This window comes from Monodelphis domestica, chromosome 2, assembly GCF_027887165.1.
Source record: "Monodelphis domestica isolate mMonDom1 chromosome 2, mMonDom1.pri, whole genome shotgun sequence".
NCBI lineage: Eukaryota > Metazoa > Chordata > Mammalia > Didelphimorphia > Didelphidae > Monodelphis > Monodelphis domestica.
Window position 1 is genome coordinate 410,354,799 of NC_077228.1, and position 22,392 is coordinate 410,377,190.

The window sequence follows — 22,392 nt, forward strand, 5'->3', positions numbered from 1 at the left end:
CTATTTTGGCATCCTTGAGACATTTACATAAAGCAGTGACATCTCTGAATCAAAGTATTCAGACATTTTATTCACAATGCTTTCATGCATAATCCAAGCTGCTTTCAAGAATAACTAGAATAATATACAGTTTTATCAAGAGTAAATTAATGAATATATCCACCCATATACCTTCATATCCTAACTATTCTGCTCTCTTGTTATCTTTGCCAATATGCTAAGCTTCTTCTGTGAACTATTTATGTCCTTTTGCCACTTCTACACTGGAGAATGGTTTTGTCATATATTTTGGCTAATTCCTACATATCCTAGGTTATCAGACCCTTTTCAAGGAAGTCGGACACAAAGATTTTTTTACAACTGAAAGTTTTCTTGGTTTCAGTGACGTTTTTGGTTGCAGAAATTATTAGGTTTCACATCATAAGGATTATCTAACTTATCTTTTTTCCTCTCCTCTATCCTTTCTTTGATTGAGCATTTTCTCCCTAGCTATAGATATAAATGGTGCCTGATCTCTCTTTCTTCTAAATTTTTTATAGTGTGACATTATATTTACATCATAGGAACATTTTTAGGTAACTATGGTATATACAATAAGGAGCTGTGCTCAACCCAATTTCTGTCAAAGAGCATTTCAGTTTTTCCAGCTGTTCTTGCCAAATAGAGAGTTCTCCCTCAAAATAGTTTATCTTTTGGAGTTTATAAAATACTGGGCTATTGAGTTTTAATTCATTCTTCCTTCTGTCTTTATGATCTTAGTTTATCTGTTTTTTGAGGCAAGTTTTTACTCACTCACTCCCTTGGTTTTTCAGGTTTTCTTTTCCAGTTCCAGTTACCTGTATCTTTGACACCTCCCTATAACATTTCTGTAAAGGCTGAGAATCCTCAGTCACTTCATGTTGGGGCTTTGAGGGATATGATGAGTTCTTGCCTACTTGCTTTGCTATAGCTCGTAGGGTGACAGGAGAAGGCCAGACCAATCTACTACAAAGTGTGGTACACGACTGGCAAAGGACACTTACAAAACAACCCAGAATGCTCTGTCATGAGATTATTCCTGCTCATGAGACACTATGGTAGAGATGCAAAAGGAGATTAAGCATTTTTATCAGGTTCTACATTATTCTATATTTCTGATCTCTTTGTGGATATGTATAATTCCTGCCTTGGCGGATTTTAGAGTTTGGCAGAAAACAACCGCTGCACCATTTGCTGGTGACATAAGATGAGCATAAGAAATTTTAACTCATTACTTCATGCTCATTCTAAGACTATGTTCTGTCTGCTTCACAGAGTAAGAGCAGCTATATTGAAAATAAGGATATAAAGATAAAAATGAATTTTAAATGTATATACCATATGGCTCTAACATGTAATTTCAAATATTTATTACAGAATTGAAAGATGATTATTAAAAGCAATTAAATAATCCTTTTCTTTTCCTTCCAAAACAAAAAAAAGCTTGATTTTTCCTTTATATGGGTTATATAAACTGTTGTACATTGTAGAACTGGCGATTGATTGAAAGAATAGCTTCTGTTAGATGAACAAAAAATCTTCACTGTGGGCAACAGCAACACTTTTTCTTGAGTAATTTAAGAAATAGCACAATCTTTATCCAAATTTTTGCTTTGTTGTTTATCAGTTTGGGGATCTCCACTACCAATGCAGACCATGATTTATTTAGTAGATTAAGTCTTACTGATTTTACTTTAGGTACCAGGAGCTTCGGAGACTTGCCTCAAAGCACAAAGTGAGAAAGTGTAGAAGCCAAGATTTAAACTAGGACTTTCTGAATCCAAGTCCAGGTTGCTGTTTACTATATAATACGCTCTCTCTTATAAAGCATTTATTGGGTGTAATAGTGAATGGATCCATCTCCTTGAAAGAAGGGAGAAATCATGTTAAATCAATACTTCAGAAGGCTATTTGTTGCATTATGTTTCTGAATCTTACTAATCCTAAAGCACAAAGAAATTAAGCCATGAACATTAAGCAGCATTTTCTCATGTAAATTGTAATTAGGAACATTAATCCTTATCAGCAAGGGGAGGATCCAAGACAACTACAAGGGACTCCATGACAAAGAAGACTATGTCTCCAAAGAAGAAACTAATGGAGTCTGCATGTATACTGAAGCATACCTTTCTTCACTTTATTTCTTTCATGAATTTTTCTCTAATGTGAGATGTGTCTTCTTTCACAACAGATGAACATGGAAATGTGTATTTTTAATGACATATGTGCAAACTATATCATAATGCCTGCCTTGATGGCGAGGGGGAAAGGGTGAGAAAGAAGGAGAGAATACAGATTGAAAAATGTTAGAAAATTATTACTAAAATTATGCCTATGTGGCAAAAAATGACACAAATCCCATAATCTTCTTATTGTAGCTTTCAAGAAATCTTGATTTTTTTTTATTACTCCATCAATATATTTGAAGAAATGATCATGGAAATATATTAAGACTTATCAGTACTATTTACTCTGAGGAGTATGTGCTCATATAAATAAGGAAAGAGAGAAAGAAAGAAATATTTATTAAGAACCTACTATGTATTGGTCACTGGACTAAGTGCATTAATAAGTGTTTTACCATATTTGATAAATAAAGCACTGAAACTAAATCTAGATGGACAACCCCCTGGACTAGGTGTTTATGTGCACAATTATTGGGTCTTATATTATTTTGACTCCAACTAAAAGTGGAAATAGGGCATGTCACAAAGTTAAGCATTTGATACTTGTGAAAACCATAAATTAGGTATATTTAACATATTTTCATTAACATTTAAAAGTTAGATTTCAAAATGGCCTACAGGTTTGAAAATAAGACCTGTGGGAACTTGGCTAAGTAAGCTCTCCTCCAGAATTCCCTATTTCTGCCGAGGTACCCTTTTTTTGCCTAGTATCAATCAAGACTAAAATTTTAGAATCTAAATATTATTGAGTTAGAAATAAAAGGGACATTAGAGGCCATCTGATCCAAAGTAATTCATTGAAAGTCATACAGAGTTAAGTACCAAGGTGAGATTTGAACCTAGATCTTAATCCAAAGTCGCTGGTCTTGCCACTTAATTTCTTTGTCTCCTATCCATCCTTCACCCCTATTACTCTCTTATATTCAATAAATAATCAAGTTTCATTGATTTGTCATTTTGGAGCTTTTCAAGGACTCATTCTTTCTTTTGAATTTCTAGCACCATTACCATATTCCAAGTGTTTTCTAAGTGTCTTAAACTTCTACTCCCTTTTATCAGAATACTGGAGATCAGTGACAGATTAGATTTTGTAAAATATTACTCTGAAAATAATACAATCGATGAATAAACATTTATTAAATGCCTACTATTGCCAGGCTCACAATCTTCAGAGCCTTTCAAAGGCCCCATAATATAGAATGAAACATGAGCTTCTAAATTTTGGGCATATGAAAAAGATTATCAGAATTTTTATAAATTAATTTTCAATATTCAGAATTTAAAGAAACCACATTTTTTTCTTCAACAGTAAAGACATGACATATAACTCCTACCAAGGCTGTATTTTTATGACTAAGAAAAATTACAGTAAGATAGTGTTTTTTCTTTATCATTTACTATTTGTCAAAAAGGTGTTGAAAAACTAAACTACTTTCATGATTATTTCCAGATGTTACTAATTCATCTTTTGAAAGGGCCTCTCTGAAGAGATACATTTAATGAAGGTGAAGAATATATTGCTCTACAATCACAGGAGATAAGAGACAGAAAATAAGTGAAAACACAATACTAAAAACAAATATTCCACCCTGATGCCTTTTTCTTTGCATTCTTTGAAAGCCTTATTCAAATACATTTAAATTACTAACATGAAAAGAATTTGCAAGACATACTTTTCAATATGATGATTAGTTTGATTTTCTTAACTAGCTTTTTTGCATATTTTGCTAACTTACTAATATATTTCAATTCTGACACACTTATATACTTTATTTAAGTAGTAAATGGTTGCTCAAATAAATGAAGTTTATATGCATCCATAACTCATGTTTTTCTTCCATTAAAACATTTTGAATGACTACAGTAAGTTTAGAGAATCTACAGCTAAAATTACCTAGAATTAGTAATTAAAATAACAATAATTTCAAACTAAAGGAAAAAAAGGATGTTAGAATTCGGTGATCTACTCTTATCAACTAAAGTTGAAGCTAAAACTTAATCACCATAGTACTATGAAATAAGTTTTTTTCTTTCATTGAGGAAATGAAAATATTAATCATTAAGTAACAAAACATCTGAACTATAAAAGAAATGACCAAAATAAGAAATGGGCTTACCACACTGAGTAGTAAAAGGATGCTGAGGAATCAAATGAGTGCCCATCGTGTTTGACAGTCTGAACTTGGAGTGTGGTGAGAACAATGATGGAGCAGGAAGCATGAGATTTGAGCTGGCCTGTAATAGGAAAGGCAAATCAGAAACTAAAAGTGTAATTTCCTGGGTTACTGATGCAAAAACTAGATGCGAAATATTAGCTACTGTACGATATAGAGATTAGGACTCAAGGAAGGTCAAACTAGTGCTATTGACCAAAACGATCAATTAAAAAATCTTTTTCTTCTTTGAATGGAAGCTTTTGGAGTTTGAAATTATGAACAATTTATGACTTTCAATCAAATGACCGCTATATAGAAACAAAACATTATTAAGGGAGGTAAGGAGCTATAGTAGAAATATAACAAAACCAAAGTAAAGTTTCACTACTTATTAAAACAAAGTCTGTTTATCACAGTCAGGATCCTTGCTAATATCAGGGTTAAAGTAAAATGTTAATTGTAAGTAAGATTGAAATGGAAGAAAAAAATAAAATGAGTTTTGCTTTCAATAATCAAGAAAGGGTTTGCAAATCTAGAGAATTAGTATGTCTGCTATCAAGCAAAATAAGCATTCAAACTCACATTTATGCAAAGTTTTACCAAAATATTGTGGATCAAAGTTAGAGACTTCATAATAAACACTTATAGTAATATATATGCATATATATATATATATAAAATACACTATCATCTTGGTTGTTATGTACATTCTTTGACAATATAGTAATACATACAAGTCTTCTCCTTTAACATAGCATTAAAAATAACATATGTGAAATAGTATAACACTTAAATTTTCATAAAGAAATTGGTTATTTTACTTTATGAAAACTACTATAGTTTAAGAATGAAAAAGATATAAAAACAACAACGTGCTTATTTGTAAAAAATCAAAACAATTCATCAATCATTTATTTGTAAATTTATACTATAGGTTTCCTTTACCTTACAGGATCATCTACACTATTCATGGTTCATAAATTATCAAATAATTCATTATCTACTTCTTTAGTTTGCAAATCTACTTAATTTTTTAAAAATTAGCTATTTTTGGATTACTTTGTTTTCCTATTGCCACAATATCACTAAAAAACCTAAGAATTGTCAAGATGGTCTTTCTTTTATATATTAATTTGTATGAACGGGTTTCAATCATTTATTAAAAATATAAATAAATAAGCTGTGTAGTATAATGAATACAACACTGGATTTGGAGTCAGAAGAAATGGTTTGGAATCCTATCTCGATTATGGTACTACTATGTGACCCTTGAGTACTCTGCCTCAATATTTTTCTCTGTAAAAGAAGATAATGGGCTATATGATCCCTAAGGCCCCTAGATATTGTGACTTTCTTTAAAACATTTTTTTGATTTTATACAAAAAGATGCTTGTGATATTCCCTGTAGCTATCATAAACAGTCTTTGCATTCAAAGTAGGAAAGAGATCTTCAGGAACATGAAATTTGAGCACTTTTTATTAGAAAAAAAAGTTTTATTTCCACAATCATTTCTAAAAACAAACAAAAACCCGAAAACCTACACTTGTACTACCTACAGTCATATGTGATGATGTTTCATTTAAATACAACTACAGGAAGAAAAACATGTTAAAATCATTATTAGATAGATTTCTCATATTCTTCAAAGCCAGATAAGATTAGATTGCATTCTAAGCTTATTAGAATAAGTTCTAAAGTTGCCATTTAGAAATATGACATTTTAAGATTAGAATACTACAAGTAAATTTAAACGAAGTACTAAGTCTTTTAAAACCATGTTTCGAAACTTTGGGTCAACCTAGAGCAGAAGGTTAAAGAAGATCATCTGTATGGATAGATGACTGCTATCTTGTTAGATTTATGAGAGCACTAATAACAATGAAAATGGCCTACTTACTACTTTAAGTATTTAATTCACTTCTCTTTTTAGACTCATTTTTCAGTTTTACTTCTGTATTCCTGAAAACTTTTCATCCTACATGTCAAACATTGTGTTTTGAAATCAAGTGCAAAAGAACAGGTGTACATACACGGGGGAAATAAAAAGTCTGCTTTTCAGCCTTCCCTTTCAGAAAATTACCCACGCTAAAAAGCTTATTAAAAAATGTGAAGCAGAAGATACTTATACTTTTCTATAGAAGCAGAAAGATTACCATTCTTTTTCAATCAACTGCTGTTATTTGAAAAATAAACACTGCAATTACATGTTCTTTCTAGGCATTTTTACACTTCTCTTCTTTATTGACATGTTACTTAAAAGCCCATTTAAATGCGGATAAAGTAACTAGTAGCATGATAAAGGAGTGGATAATTCAATCTCTCAGGTGCAGGATTAGGGTTATTTATTACAGAAGCTTCAAATGAGAAAGATAGAAGGACAAAAAAGCCTACTTATACTTTTTCATGATTTCATGTAGCGGAAGAAAAATAATAATGCTCATTAAATAGAGTGAAGCAATATCTATTTTTGAAATAGATGCTGTGGAAAGGAATTGCTTAATAATTTAACAACAGCAAGGTTGGCTAAGATAGCCTACACCAATCTACCCTCTTTTCCCAACACACTTCTCTGCTTGCTTCATGCAGAAACCACAGTCTGTCAAAGGCCGTTTGCTACAAAGCTCTCTTGTTGAGTAAAACTAAGAGTATAAAAACTTTATGGATTTCATAAAACAAAGAAAGTGAAAAGAACTCATGAGAAACTTTGCCAAGTTTAGAACAAAGCTGCTTGGGTCTTTTCCTTCTGAGCAGAGCAGTCCATGAAAAATATGCAAATATTCCTTCTCTGGGAGAGCTCATTTTCATGTTTTAAAAAAGGCATTGTCCATGTGACTAAATAAAATGGCCTAAATCAAGATGAGACAAGTTATCAACAATAATTTTCCTTTTTACTGGTTATACAAGTTTTATAACCTTTGTGAGATATATAATCCTAATTTTCATATATGCTTGCAAGTCAAATTAGGTTTGAATGATTTTGTTTTGTACTTTAGTTTCACCTGAGTTAGGGATGTTTTTAAAAGTTTGTATTTCAAGAACATCTCAAAGTGCTTTTAAACTATCCCTGAAGTTAAGTAGTGAAGTATTTCTTAAATTATCCCTTAAAACCTGGTGGCTCTATTGATATCCTTTAAAATTCATCATTCCAATTTTTTTTCCTTTAGCATTATATTTTTGGTATTGACAGAAATAACATTTTGATGTGAAACCTAGATGGGAAAAACAGAGCAATACATTAAACTTGGAATCAGAAGCCTGGAGTAGAGGGCTACCTATGAGCCCCACAACCACTGTCAATTCATTTGGCCTCTAAAAGACTGTTTTCACATCTTTAAAATGGGAATAATAATATTCACTCTGCATAACTCACAGGGATATTGTAAGGATCCGTTGTACTTTGTTCATCATAAAGTTTAATAAAAATTTGTCGTTAATCCTATAATTAGTCAAACAGGTAGATAACTCTGTGATTTCATCAATCTGGAGGCAGATTGCAAAAGTATTTAAGTTTTTATGTTTCAGAACTGTGTTAAATGCTGGAAATACAAACAAACAAAAAAGACAATCCCTATACTCAAATATCTTACATTTTAATGGGGGAAAACAATAAACAAAAGGGAGTAACTGGAAGGAGGGGAGGTGGGTGAGCCAGGTGTGGAGTGAGAACAGAAATCGGGATGGATGGCTAACCCAAAGCAGTTCATTAAATGGTAGTCCTGGGGTAGGAACTCACCAAACAGTGCAGTCACAAGTGCAGCTCTAAGAAACATTCCCTCCTGTCCGCCATGTGTCCATGTCCTCTAATAATATTTTTTGGGATGGAGGGATCCACCAAATTACTATATTATTATAATAAAGATGACTCATTATTAGTTATGTTAATAACAACTAGAGGTATCTCAGATAATGGCAGTTATGTCTGGGCATAAAACAGAATAATAACGATGAAAGATTCATTTTTTGTTTTGGAGCCTCTAGTTTGGTGGGTCCATTATCTTGTTTCTAAACATTTCTATTTTTGCTTATAAGATCACAGATTTGTAGCTGGAAGGGACTTAAAGACTATCTAGTCGAACCTCCTCATTTTAAAGATGAGGAAACTGAAGTTCAGGGCAGCTGAGTAAATGGCTTGGACCCGAAGCTAGGAGATCTGAACCTGGGTCCTTCTGAGCAGGTTGACCCTCATGAGTCAAATTTTAAATCCTCTGCTTGGCTTTTAAAGTTCTTCAAAAAGCAGCCCCTTCCTGGCCTTCCAATCTTACATTTTCCTCCCCGACTCCATGACCCAAGCATGCTGACCTCCTTGCTGTTCTTTCTACATGACTCACCATCCCTGACGCCACCCCGTTTTTCATTTGCTTCACTCTCAGCCCTGGAATGCTCTCCCCACTGCTAGTCGTGGCCTCCTGGTTTCCTTCAAAACTCAACTAAAAGCACACTTTCTGTGGGAGGCTTTTCACAGCCCCCTCAGAGCCTTTACTCTGTGACTGCCTTGGGTTAGCCTGTATCTTGTGAGTTCCCAGTGGTTTATAGATCATCTCTTTAATGAGAGCGGGAGCTCCAGGACGGCGAGTTCTATTTTTTTTTTTAACAGAACTTTGCTTTATCACTTTGTTGCATCAAATTTTAAATTCTATCAGGATTATGGGAATTAGATCAGGTCTTCTCTTGGCTTTGGATTTTCCCTGCATGAACAGCCAATTCAATTCAACTGGATTCAGTCGAACAACAATATTTCACATGAAGAGCTGACATTCAGAGAGCTCTTTAAGGTTTTGCAAATGCTTCTGTTGATGAGGCGTGTGTTGGGTACTGAGGAGGATGTGGAGCTCTGTGAGACAGGGTTCTTACTCTGATGGAGTTACGATCTGAGGGCTTCAGACAACATTTCTTCTAAGACAGAGGCCGGGAGGCAGAGCCAGCTACAGAGAGGAGTCACAACATGGGATTCCCTCCCACTTTCTCGCTTGGTTAGACATCCTGAGCAGGCACTGAATGTGGGTGGGAACCAAATCTTCTCTGGAGTAGCACTCCAGAGGTACTCTGGTGGTACTCTGTGCTGGGACGTGTTGAGCCATCTAACCTATAACTCTGTGCATGTCTAGGCCAGCCTTGGGGTAGTAGATTAGTCACTTTACCTCTTTTTTAAAGATTTGGATTTTTTCATTTTAATAACAAATTTCTATAGAAGTCTTCTGAAGTTATAGGATCCGTATCATCTCCCTCCTGTATAATTGAAAATCTGTAACCCTAAAAAAGAACTACATTTCCCCGGAGGCCACCGACTTCCTGTCATTATGTACTTCCTGTAGAGAAGGGATATTAGGCAGGGATGTGGAGGGTCCCACCTCTTTACTTCCTGTCCCAAGCTTGGTGGTGGTAAGGTGGGCATTTGATTTGGCTAATGATCATTTAATAAATCCCTTAAATATATTATTTTTTATTATTGCACATTAATTTTAATTTTTACACTCCCTTGATCCTTCCCTCATTCCAGAGCTAACAAGCAATTCAATTTGGATTATACGTGTATTAGGCAAAGCCTATTTTTATCTTTCTTTGTTTTCCTAGAGCTTAGAACAGGGTCTGGACTATAAGAAGTACTTCATTTTGGACTTGAAAATTATACAGGTGTAGGGGACAGCTGGGTGGCTCAGTGGATTGAGAGCCAGGCCTAGAGAAGGGAGGTCTTGGGTTCAAAACTGGCCTCAGACGCTTCCTAACTGTGTGACTCTGGGCAAGTCACTTAACTCCCACTGCCTAGCCCTTACCACTCTTCTGCCTTGTAACCAATACCCAGTACTGATTCTAAAATAGAAGATATGGGTTTAAAAAATATAAAGGTATATATATATGGACATATAATAGAGAGAGGGGAGAGAAGGAAAGGAAGAAAGAGGAGAGGAGGGGGAGGTAAGAGAGGAGAGAAGAGAGATGGCAGAGAGGACAGGAGCTCACTGGAGAAGGGATGTAAGAAGAAGAGAGAAGAGAAGAGATGAGACAAGACAAGAGGAGATGAGAGTTGAAGGGATGTGAGAAAAGGAGAGGAGAAGAGAGAGTAAGAGGAGCAGAGGCTCTCACATGTTCTCTGACTCCTGAGCCTGACTGAACTTTATTGACCTAGATCTCCCTCCACACAGTCTTCTCCTTAATATATATTTCCCCAGTCAATATCAACACCAATGAAGGGGATGGAATGTCCAGTTCAGGGAGCTGCTAGCAGTTCAGTTTGGCTAGAACTTAAGAGTGCAAAGTGTAGTGATGCAAACAAATATTGTGAATGAAACAGACATTTTAATATCAACAAAAGGAATCTGTATTTTATCCTAGAGAACAAGGAGCCATGGATAAGTTTTGAGGAATGCACTAACACTGTCAGGTCTCTATTTAGGAACCCTATTTTGAAAGCCATATAGAGGATATTAGAGTTGGAGGAGAAAAAGGAGGGGAGGAGATCAAATAGAAAACTATTTTAATAGTCCAGGCAGAAAAATTGACAAAAACTTTGTCAAAAAAGAGAAGGCTAAAGGAGAGGTGACAACAGACTCAACAGGACTTATCAAGTAATTAGATAGGGAAGATGAGGGAAAGGGAAGTATCTAGAATGATTCTGAGATTCTAAACCTGAGTTACTGAGAAGACAGTGGTAGCATGAAGAAAAATAGGAAGTTTGGGGCATGGGAACTGTGTGAGGGGAGCCCTCTCCCAGGATCATGCACTGGAGTCCCACCTATATCATGTCATGGAGGGTGGGTCATGGGGCAGTGACCTAGGCACCTGAGCTGTAAAATACTGGGATACTGATCCAGGATAAAAAGGAAGGAATATAAGAGGGGGTTCCAGGACGTGGGCTCTTGATTCTCTCAGGGCACAATGAAAGGAAGGTGGCTAAGGTAGCTGTGGAGAGCACCCACATGGTTAGTTAGAATAGGCTTTTTCTCTCTGTCTGCCTTCTCTTATTCAATTAAATATTAATAAAATCTATAGAAATTAAGGACTGGAATTTAACTTAGTTATTACAGAACATTTAGCAGGATATGTAATGATTTCAGCTTAGGCATGCTAAGAATGAGATATAGATTGGACATCCATGTGGAGAAGTCAAGGTGGCAGTGAGAAGTATGAAAATATAATTCAGGAGGAATGACTAAACCCTTGCAGAGTTTCAAAGGATCTTAGATGTACTGTACAAATGCCATGTAGAAGTACTGGTCCAATTTAAATAAGGGAAGGATCATTGTGTAATGGTGTTATTAGTAAAAAAAAAAAATTGGAGGCAATCAATTCTGAATTCATTAAATGAAGTATAAAATAAAATTTGTAATGGGAGAATCATTCCATGTGAAATAAATGGCATACAGGTAGAGAAGTAGAATGAGCAAAGAATCTGAGTTCGGCTTCTTTGAGGCAAAGCATTTGGCCATGTAAAAAAGTATGGCCAAAAAAGGAAAGATAAAGTAAAAGGAATGGTAATGGCCACTGGAAGCAGAAATCTGAATTATCAGGCTGAAGAGTCTGGATCTGACCAATAAAAATCCATTGAAGGTTCTTTTTTTTTTTGGTAGTGATATAATGAAAATGTTGCTTTAGGAACAAAAAGTGGGAAGGAATGGAAAAGGATAATCAGTGAGAAAGACAAATGGATACCAATTACAGACAAATTTCGGCTATACACCCAATGGACCCTTACTAGAAACAGTTTGGGAAGCATGTTCCCTCAGTTAAATTATTCTATCTGTTCACTAATTCAGACTGGCCTTTTCCCCCATTATCCTGAATTTCTTGTTTGGTTTCATCTTGTTCCATTTCATTGTTTAATAGGATTACACAAAATTGACAGGAGGGTGTGGTAAAAGTAATAGAGGAGGTTCAAGATCTGGATTGGCTACTGAATATTAGTGTGTGAATTTAAAGGAGTCACTACCCTGGAATGCTTAGGTTTGTTCAAGGAAGTGTTTTATATATAAATAAAGGTTTTATTGCTATTGTTGTATTCCTAAGATTATTGTGACAGATACAAAAATAATTTTATCCCATTATATATAAAAACAAGTTTCCAAATGTTCAGTCATTCTGATTTTTATTATTTTCTTTTCAGCAATAATTTTAATAATCCTGAAATATCTCACCTAATTAATACTGAAGAAAAGTTGTATTATTATTCTAAAATGCAAAGTTTAAATTCTTTTGAGAGTAATTTTAGGATAAGAAACATGCTACCTATCCGAATCTAGAAAGTGAACTGTTTGGAGAAGGCAACATAAAGATGTTTGCACAGACAACATGCTGCACCATGAAGATCCTGAGTGAACTTTGGGATGTGTTGATTTGAATTGTGTAGGGTTGAATGCATTTGTTTTGTATGTATAATTTATGGAAAACAGGACTGCCCCCTAACTGGCTTCTTGTCAATGTGCCTAGCAATCATTGGTTTGTTCTTTTCCCTTTTATCCCCAAATTACTATAATTTAAAAGTTGATCATATTAAATGATCAAGTTGAGGAGACTAGCCCCCCCAATTGATCATCAGAGGGGAATGTATAATTGAAAATCCATTACCCTAAAATAGAACTACATTTCCTGGGAGCCCACTGACTTCCTGTCATTATGTACTTCCTGTAGACAGAGGATATTAGGTAGGGATGTGGAGGTTCCCAGCCTCTTTGGTTTACTGGCAAGGATGGTGGTGGTAATTGTGGGGATTTTGAACAGGCTAATTAGCCATGAGAAAATGTTTTTTTAAATTTTGTATCCCTTTTATTGCTTTACTTCTAATGATCATTAATAAATCTCCTAAAATATAATATTTTTATTATTGAGATTTAATTTTTTTAACTTTTACAAAGTCTAAAGAGACACTATCTAATTCTCTCTCTCTGGCCCCATTCAGATAAGCTCACTGTAATGGTGGTACAATTAAAAACATATTCCCATAGCTGTTCAAAAAATTGTATGCTTTAGACTTCCGGTTAAGATGGCGGCTTAGAGAAAGCTAAAGCTCAGATCTCCGGAAAACCCTTCCCGACCAATCTCAAACGATAAGCTCCTAAGGCGCCGAAATTCAAAACGATCAACAGCACAGACCCTGGGAACCCTCCTCCTGGACCTGGACCCGGTTCAAAAGGTACGGCTCCCCTTAAAAGCCAGAACCCAAGATCACTCGGACCTCAGGGGTAGGAGCGCAGAGTCCAAGGCTCCCGGAAGCCGCAGCCCGGCCGGCTCAGAGAGCAGGGTCCTCGGAAACAACAACCCTCAGGGCCTTCTACAGTCCCGGTGAAAGTTACTGCCTGGGGCTTCCGCTGCAGAGAGCTGGTCAAAACAACAGCAACCCTCAGGGCGGGCAAGACAGCCTCACGGGCTGGATCCTGCTATCCAAGTCTCAGTGAAAGTCTGTGCTCTCGGAGCTTGGGGAAGCGGCAGCCCATCCCCCCGCAGGCCGACGAAACAGCCTCACGGCCAGCGATTCTGAAGGCAACTTCCGGAAAGCGAGCCGGGGGGAGAGTGTGGCCTCGTGGTCCGACCCTTCCATTCCAGTTCCAGTGAGGCATATTCAGTTTAACCCAGGGAAAGCCCATAGAACTATCTGCCCAGGACTGCCTCTGAACACCAGAAAGAGACAAGAAAAACTAATCCTCCACATTCAGAGATGACAAACTCCACAGAACCACAGAAGCCCCAAAATACCAAGAAAAATAAGAAGAAAGGGGCGACTTTGGACACATTCTATGGAGCCAAAATACAAAATACAGAGCAGACAGAAGATAATATAAAAGAAAATGCTCCAAAACCTTCCAAAGGAAATGGAAACTCTCCACAAACCTATGAAGAATTTGAATCAGAAATGACCAAAAAGATGGAAGCCTTCTGGGAGGAAAAGTTGGAAATAATGCAAAAGAAATTCACGCATCTACAAAACCAGTTTGACCAAACTGTAAAAGAAAACCAGGCTTTAAAGGCCAGAATCAGGCAGCTGGAAGACAACGATCGTGTAAAAGAGCAAGAATCAATAAAGCAAAGCCAAAATACCAAGAAATTAGAAGAGAACATAAAATATCTCACCGACAAGGTGATAGATCTGGAAAATAGGGGGAGAAGGGATAATTTAAGAATAATTGGACTCCCAGATAAGCCAGAAATAAACACCAAACTGGACATGGTGATACAAGATATAATCAAAGAAAATTGCCCAGAGATTCTAGAACAAGGGGGCAATACAGCCACTGACAGAGCTCACAGAACACCTTCTACACTAAACCCCCAAAAGACAACTCCCAGGAATGTAATTGCCAAATTCCAAAGCTATCAAACAAAAGAAAAAATCCTACAGGAAGCCAGAAAAAGACAATTTAGATATAAAGGAATGCCAATCAGGGTCACCCAAGACCTTGCAAGTTCTACTCTGAATGATCGTAAGGCATGGAACATGATCTTCAGAAAGGCAAGAGAGCTGGGTCTCCAACCAAGAATCAGCTACCCAGCAAAACTGACTATATACTTCCAAGGGAAAGTATGGGCATTCAACAAAATAGAAGACTTCCAACTTTTTGCAAAGAAAAGACCAGAGCTCTGTGGAAAGTTTGATACCGAAAATCAAAGAGCAAGGAATACCTGAAAAGGTAAATATTAAGGAAAGGGGAAAATGTTATCTTCTTCTTTTACTCAAACTCTCTTCTATAAGGACTACATTTATATCAACCTATGTATACTAACATGTGGGGAAAATGTAATGTATAAATAGGGGGTAAAGAAAGACCAAATAGAATAATCATTCTCACACAAAGATTCACATGGGAAGGGGAGGGGAAGAAAACTCCTATAAGAAGGAGAGGAAGAGGGGGGGGGGGGTTACTTAAACCTCAATCTCAGGGAAATCAGCTCTGAGAGGGAAAAACCTCCAGATCCATTGGGATCTTGAATTCTATCTTACCCAACAAGGGTAAGGAGAAGGGAAAACCAAGGGGGGGAGGGGGAGAGGGAGAACAAAAAGGGAGGGTAAGAGAGGGGGGAGGGGGAGGGAACAAAAAGGGAGGGACTAAAAAGGGAAACATCAAGGGAGGGGACAAGGGGGACTGTTTCAAAGTAAATCACTGGACTAAAAGGTAGAGCCGAAGAAGAAAAGGTTAGAATTAGGGAAGGCAATCAAAATGCCAGGGAGTCCACAAATGACAATCATAACTTTGAACGTGAATGGGATGAACTCACCCATAAAACGTAGACGAATAGCAGAATGGATTAGAATCCAAAACCCTACCATATGTTGTCTTCAAGAAACACACATGAGGCGGGTTGACACCCACAAGGTCAGAATTAAAGGATGGAGTAAGACCTTCTGGGCTTCAACTGATAGAAAGAAGGCAGGAGTGGTAATCATGATATCTGATAAAGCCAATGCAAAAATAGACCTGATCAAAAGGGATAGGGAAGGTAATTATATTTTGTTAAAAGGGACTATAGACAATGAGGAAATATCATTAATCAATATGTATGCACCAAATAATATAGCACCCAAATTTCTAATGGAGAAACTAGGAGAATTGAAGGAAGAAATAGACAATAAAACCATACTAGTGGGAGACTTAAACCAACCATTATCAAATTTAGATAAATCAAATCAAAAAATAAATAAGAAAGAGGTAAAAGAAGTGAATGAAATCTTAGAAAAATTAGAATTAATAGACATATGGAGAAAAATAAATAGGGATAAAAAGGAATACACCTTCTTCTCAGCACCACATGGCACATTCACAAAAATTGACCATACATTAGGTCACAGAAACATAGCACACAAATGCAGAAAAGCAGAAATAATGAATGCAGCCTTCTCAGATCACAAGGCAATAAAAATAATGATTAGTAATGGTACATGGAAAACCAAATCTAAAACCAATTGGAAATTAAACAATATGATACTCCAAAACCGTTTAGTTAAAGAAGAAATCATAGAAACAATTAATAATTTCATCGAGGAAAATGACAATGGCGAAACATCCTTCCAAACCTTTTGGGATGCAGCCAAAGCGGTAATCAGAGGTAAATTCATATCCCTGAATGCTTATATTAACAAACAAGGGAGAGCAGAGATCAATCAATTGGAAATGCAAATGAAAAAACTGGAAAGCGATCAAATTAAAAACCCCCAGCAGAAAACCAAATTAGAAATCCTAAAAATTAAGGGAGAAATTAATAAAATCGAAAGTGATAGAACTATTGATTTAATAAATGAGACAAGAAGCTGGTACTTTGAAAAAACAAACAAAATAGACAAGGTACTGGTCAATCTAGTTAAAAAAAGGAAGGAAGAAAAGCAAATTCACAGCATTAAAGATGAAAAGGGGGACAGCACCTCCAATGAGGAGGAAATTAAGGCAATCATTAGAAATTACTTTGCCCAATTATATGGCAATAAATACACCAATTTAGGAGAAATGGATGAATATATACAAAAATACAAACTGCCTAGACTAACAGAAGAGGAAATAGAATTCCTAAATAATCCCATATCAGAAATTGAAATCCAACAAGCCATCAAAGAACTTCCTAAGAAAAAGTCCCCAGGGCCTGATGGATTCACCTGTGAATTCTATCAAACATTCAGAGAACAGTTAATCCCAATACTATACAAACTATTTGACATAATAAGCAAAGAGGGAGTTCTACCAAACTCCTTTTACGACACAAACATGGTACTGATTCCAAAACCAGGCAGGTCAAAAACAGAGAAAGAAAACTATAGGCCAATCTCCCTAATGAATATAGATGCAAAAATCTTAAATAGGATACTAGCAAAAAGACTCCAGCAAGTGATCAGAAGGATCATTCACCATGATCAAGTAGGATTCATACCAGGGATGCAGGGTTGGTTCAACATTAGGAAAACCATCCACATAATTGACCACATCAACAAGCAAACTGGCAAGAATCACATGATTATTTCAATAGATGCAGAAAAAGCCTTTGATAAAATACAACACCCATTCCTATTGAAAACACTAGAAAGCATAGGAATAGAAGGGTCATTCCTAAAAATAATAAACAGTATATATCTAAGACCAACAGCTAATATCATCTGCAATGGGGATAAACTAGATGCATTCCCAATAAGATCAGGAGTGAAACAAGGATGCCCATTATCACCTCTACTATTTGACATTGTACTAGAAACACTAGCAGTAGCAATTAGAGAGGATAAAGGAATTGAAGGCATCAAAATAGGCAAGGAGGAGACCAAGTTATCACTCTTTGCGGATGACATGATGGTCTACTTAAAGAATCCTAGAGATTCAACCAAAAAGCTAATTGAAATAATCAACAACTTTAGCAAAGTTGCAGGATACAAAATAAACCCACATAAATCATCAGCTTTTCTATATATCTCCAACACAGCTCAGCAGCAAGAACTAGAAAGAGAAATCCCATTCAAAATCACCTTAGACAAAATAAAATACCTAGGAATCTACCTCCCAAGACAAACACAGGAACTATATGAACACAACTACAAAACACTCGCCACACAACTAAAACTAGACTTGAACAAATGGAAAAACATTAACTGCTCATGGATAGGACGAGCCAATATAATAAAAATGACCATCCTACCCAAACTTATTTATCTATTTAGTGCCATACCCATTGAACTACCAAAATACTTCTTCACTGATTTAGAAAAAACCATAACAAAGTTCATTTGGAAGAACAAAAGATCAAGGATATCCAGGGAAATAATGAAAAAAAACACATATGATGGGGGCCTTGCAGTCCCTGACCTAAAACTATATTACAAAGCAGCAGTCATCAAAACAATTTGGTACTGGCTAAGAAATAGAAAGGAAGATCAGTGGAATAGACTGGGGGAAAGCGACCTCAGCAAGACAGTATACGATAAACCCAAAGATCCCAGCTTTTGGGACAAAAATCCACTATTTCATAAAAACTGCTGGGAAAATTGGAAGACAGTGTGGGAGAGACTAGGAATAGATCAACACCTCACACCCTACACCAAGATAAATTCAAAATGGGTGAGTGACTTAAACATAAAGAAGGAAACCATAAGTAAATTGGGTAAACACAGAATAGTATACATGTCAGACCTTTGGGAGGGGAAAGGCTTTAAAACCAAGCAAGATATAGAAAGAATCACAAAATGTAAAATAAATAATTTTGACTACATCAAACTAAAAAGCTTTTGTACAAACAAAACCAATATAACTAAAATCAGAAGGGAAACAACAAATTGGGAAAAAATCTTCATAGAAACCTCTGACAAAGGTTTAATTACTCATATTTATAAAGAGCTAAATCAATTGTACACAAAATCAAGCCATTCTCCAATTGATAAATGGGCAAGGGAAATGGATAGGCAGTTCTCAGATAAAGAAATCAAAACTATTAACAAGCACATGAAGAAGTGTTCTACATCTCTTATAATCAGAGAGATGCAAATCAAAACAACTCTGAGGTATCACCTCACACCTAGCAGATTGGCTAACATAACAGCAAAGGAAAGTAATGAATGCTGGAGGGGATGTGGCAAAGTAGGGACATTAATTCATTGCTGGTGGAGCTGTGAACTGATCCAACCATTCTGGAGGGCAATTTGGAACTATGCCCAAAGGGCGACAAAAGAATATCTACCCTTTGACCCAGCCATAGCACTGCTGGGTCTGTACCCCAAAGAGATAATGGACACAAAGACTTGTACAAAAATATTCATAGCTGCGCTCTTTGTGGTGGCCCAAAACTGGAAAATGAGGGGATGCCCATCAATTGGGGAATGGCTGAACAAACTGTGGTATATGTTGGTGATGGAGTACTATTGCGCTAAAAGGAATAATAAAGTGGAGAAGTTCCATGGAGACTGGAACAACCTCCAGGAAGTGATGCAGAGCGAGAGGAGCAGAACCAGGAGAACATTGTACACAGAGACAAACACACTGTGGTATCATCGAACGTAATGGACTTCTCCATTAGTGGTGGTGTAATGTCCCTGAACAACTTGCAGGGACCCAGGAGAAAAAAACACCATTCATAAGCAAAGGATAAACTATGGGAGTGGAAACACCGAGAAAAAGCAACTGCCTGAATACAAAGATTGAGGGGACATGACAGAGGATAGACTCTAAATGAACACTCTAATGCAAATACTATCAACAAAGCAATGGGTTCAAATCAAGAAAACATCTAATGCCCAGTGGACTTACGCGTCGGCTATGGGGGGTTGGGGGGGGGGAGGAAAAGAAAATGATCTATGTCTTTAACGAATAATGCTTGGAAATGACCAAATAAAATATATTTAAAAAAAAAAAAAGAAAAGAAAAAAAAATTGTATGCTTTAGAAAAAACTAACAAAATCAGGATAAATTCAATTGTTACCCTCTGTGATCTGTCACTATCACAGAAGAAAAATTAATTGGCCTGACATAATTTATATTTTATGAAAACTTAATTACCTCATGTCATCATAGATGGCTATAAACTGATAATCCAATAAATCAACACTGAAAAGTGGCAAAATATGCCTTTTTTTTAAATCGATGTTTTAAATTGATTCTGTAGAGCTCTTTACAAAATTAGACCATCCCTACCTTTCAAGTCTTTTTGCACTCTTTCCTCCTGCATATACTCTATAATCCAGCCAGACTGCCCTATGTGCTTTTTTTCACCAGGACACTCCACTCATCATCTACAGGTCTTGGTGTTGATTGTCTCCTAAGCCTGGAAAGTTCACCTTCCTTAATTTCACTTCTTAGAATCCCTGGTTTCATTAGGTCAAATCCCACCTTATGCAGAAAGCCTTTCCTGATCTCTACAGATACCTTCACTTTTAAAAAACTCTTACCTTCTATCTTAGAGCCAAGTCTAAGACAGAAGAGAGGAAAAGGCTAGGCAAGTGGAGTTAAGTGATTCACCTGCGGTCATACATCTGGGAAATGTCTAAGGTCCTGACTCCAGACCTGGCCCTTTATCTAACAAGCTATAGAGCTGGAAGAAGAAAGACAGCTCAAGAAGAAGAAAGAGTTAAACTGGATAGTTCCTAGAAAGCTTCCCAGAGGATAGGAACAGGGTATCAATAAAAAGGGTACCAAATAAAAATAAAAAGACCAAGACATGGGGGCAAGGAGGGATGGGAATTTCAGAAAATGCTTTTCTGAAAATGGAAAAATGTGACTAATAAAAGGAAAAAGAATAAAGGGAAGGAAGTAAAGGTAGAATGGTTGATGGACTGGGAGAGTATGAAGTAGTGGAGGCTCTGGGAATTATAGTGAGAAAGAAAAATGGGTTAAAGTTGGGTAAAGAAGAGGGAGAGTAAAGGATCCTGTGTGTCTGGCCCAAACCAGGTTAAAATGTAACTGGGAAATGTTAAACAAAATGAATAAAAACAATATAATATTGATAACATTAACTTGCAGTTTAAGTCTGTATGCGGTCCACAGGGATCCCTTTCTGCTTGTCCCACTGAACTAGGAGGTGAAATTGAATGGAGTGAACTTAAAAGAAAAAGAGGTTGCTGATGGATGGTAGAAAAGGAATATTCTCGAATTTGGAGTGAGGAGCAAGACTTGTGTATTCCTCTTTATGGCCAAGTGCTTGTGGAGGCATGAAAGAAGGAAGACACAGTGTGTTAAAAGACTTTGAGAAGAGTCAGATTTCTATTAGTAAAAGAACAGAGGAAGAGAAAAGGTAGATTATCTCAATACATGCAGAAAAAGTCTTTGACAAAATACAACACCCATTCCTATGAAAAAGCACTAGAAAGTATGGAATAGAAGGACCTTTCCTCAAAATAATAAGTCGTATTTAAAACCATCAGCAAGTATTATCTACAATGGGGTTAAGTCAGAGGCCTTCCCAATAAGATCTGGAGTAAAGCAAAGATGCCCGTTATCACCACTATTATTTAATATTGTATTAGAAATGCTAGAGGTAGCAATTAGAGTAGAAAAATAAACAAAAGGGATTAAAGTAGGCAATGAAGAAACTAAACTATCACTCTTTGCAGATGATTTGGTGATATACTTAAAGGATCCTAGAAAATCAACTAAACAGCTAGTGGAAAATAATTTTAGCAAAGTTGCATGATACAAAATAAACCCACATAAATCATCAGCAGTTCTATGTATTTCCAACAAACCTCAGTGGCAGGAGTTAGAAAAAGAAACTCCACTTAAAATTACTATACACAATATAAAACATTTGGGAATCTTATCTGCCAAGACAAACTCAGGAATTATATGAACACAACTACAAAATACTTTCACACAAATAAAACTAGATCTAAACAATTGGAAAAGCATTAATTGCTCATGGGTAGGACCAGCTAATATAATAAAAATGACAATCTTACCTAAACTAATTTACTTATTTAGTGCCATATCTATCAAAATACCAAAAAATACCTTTTTATAGAATTAGAAAAAAGTATAACAAAGTTCACCTGGAAGAACAAAAGATCAAAAATATCAAGAGAACTAATAAAAAAATGTGAAGGATGGAGGCTTACCAGTGTCGACCTTAAACTGTACTACAAAGCAGTGATCATTAAAACAATATGGTACTGGCTAAGAGATAGAAGGGTGGATCAATGAAATAGACTAGGGGTAAATGACCTCAGCAATCTAGTATTAGTGTTTGATAAATCCAAAGATTCCAGCTTTTGGAACAAGAACTCACTATTTGACAAAAACTGCTGGAAAAATTGGAACATAGTATGGAAAAAAATTAGGTTTAGATCAATATCTTATATCCTATGCCAAGATAAATTCAAAATGGATAAATGATCTAAATATAAAGAGTGAAATCATAAATAAATCAGGTGAACATAGTATACCTGTTATATCTATGAGAAAGGAAGTTCCTTTTAAGGTCAAGCAAGAGACTGAAAACATTAAAAAATATAAAATGAATAATTTTGATTATATTAAATTAAAAAGTTTTGTGTAAACAAAACCAATGCAACCAAAATTAGAAGGAAAGCAACAAATTGGGGAAAAAATTTATAATAGAATTCTCCAACAAAGATCTAATTTCTAAAATA

The 22,392-nt window shown here is 35.9% G+C and overlaps 1 protein-coding gene across 4 annotated transcripts in view; it reads right to left on the reverse strand.

Annotated features, from left to right (window-relative positions):
• The window catches only part of AHI1 (Abelson helper integration site 1), a 278,473-nt gene that overhangs the window by 149,011 nt on the left and 107,070 nt on the right, over window positions 1-22,392 (reverse strand). For all 4 annotated transcript variants that reach the window (XM_007484594.3, XM_007484595.3, XM_007484597.3 and 1 more), the window contains one exon: window positions 4,322-4,439. In XM_007484594.3, coding sequence (XP_007484656.1) covers window positions 4,322-4,439 — 118 coding nt within the window. The remainder of the gene's footprint in view (window positions 1-4,321; window positions 4,440-22,392) is intronic.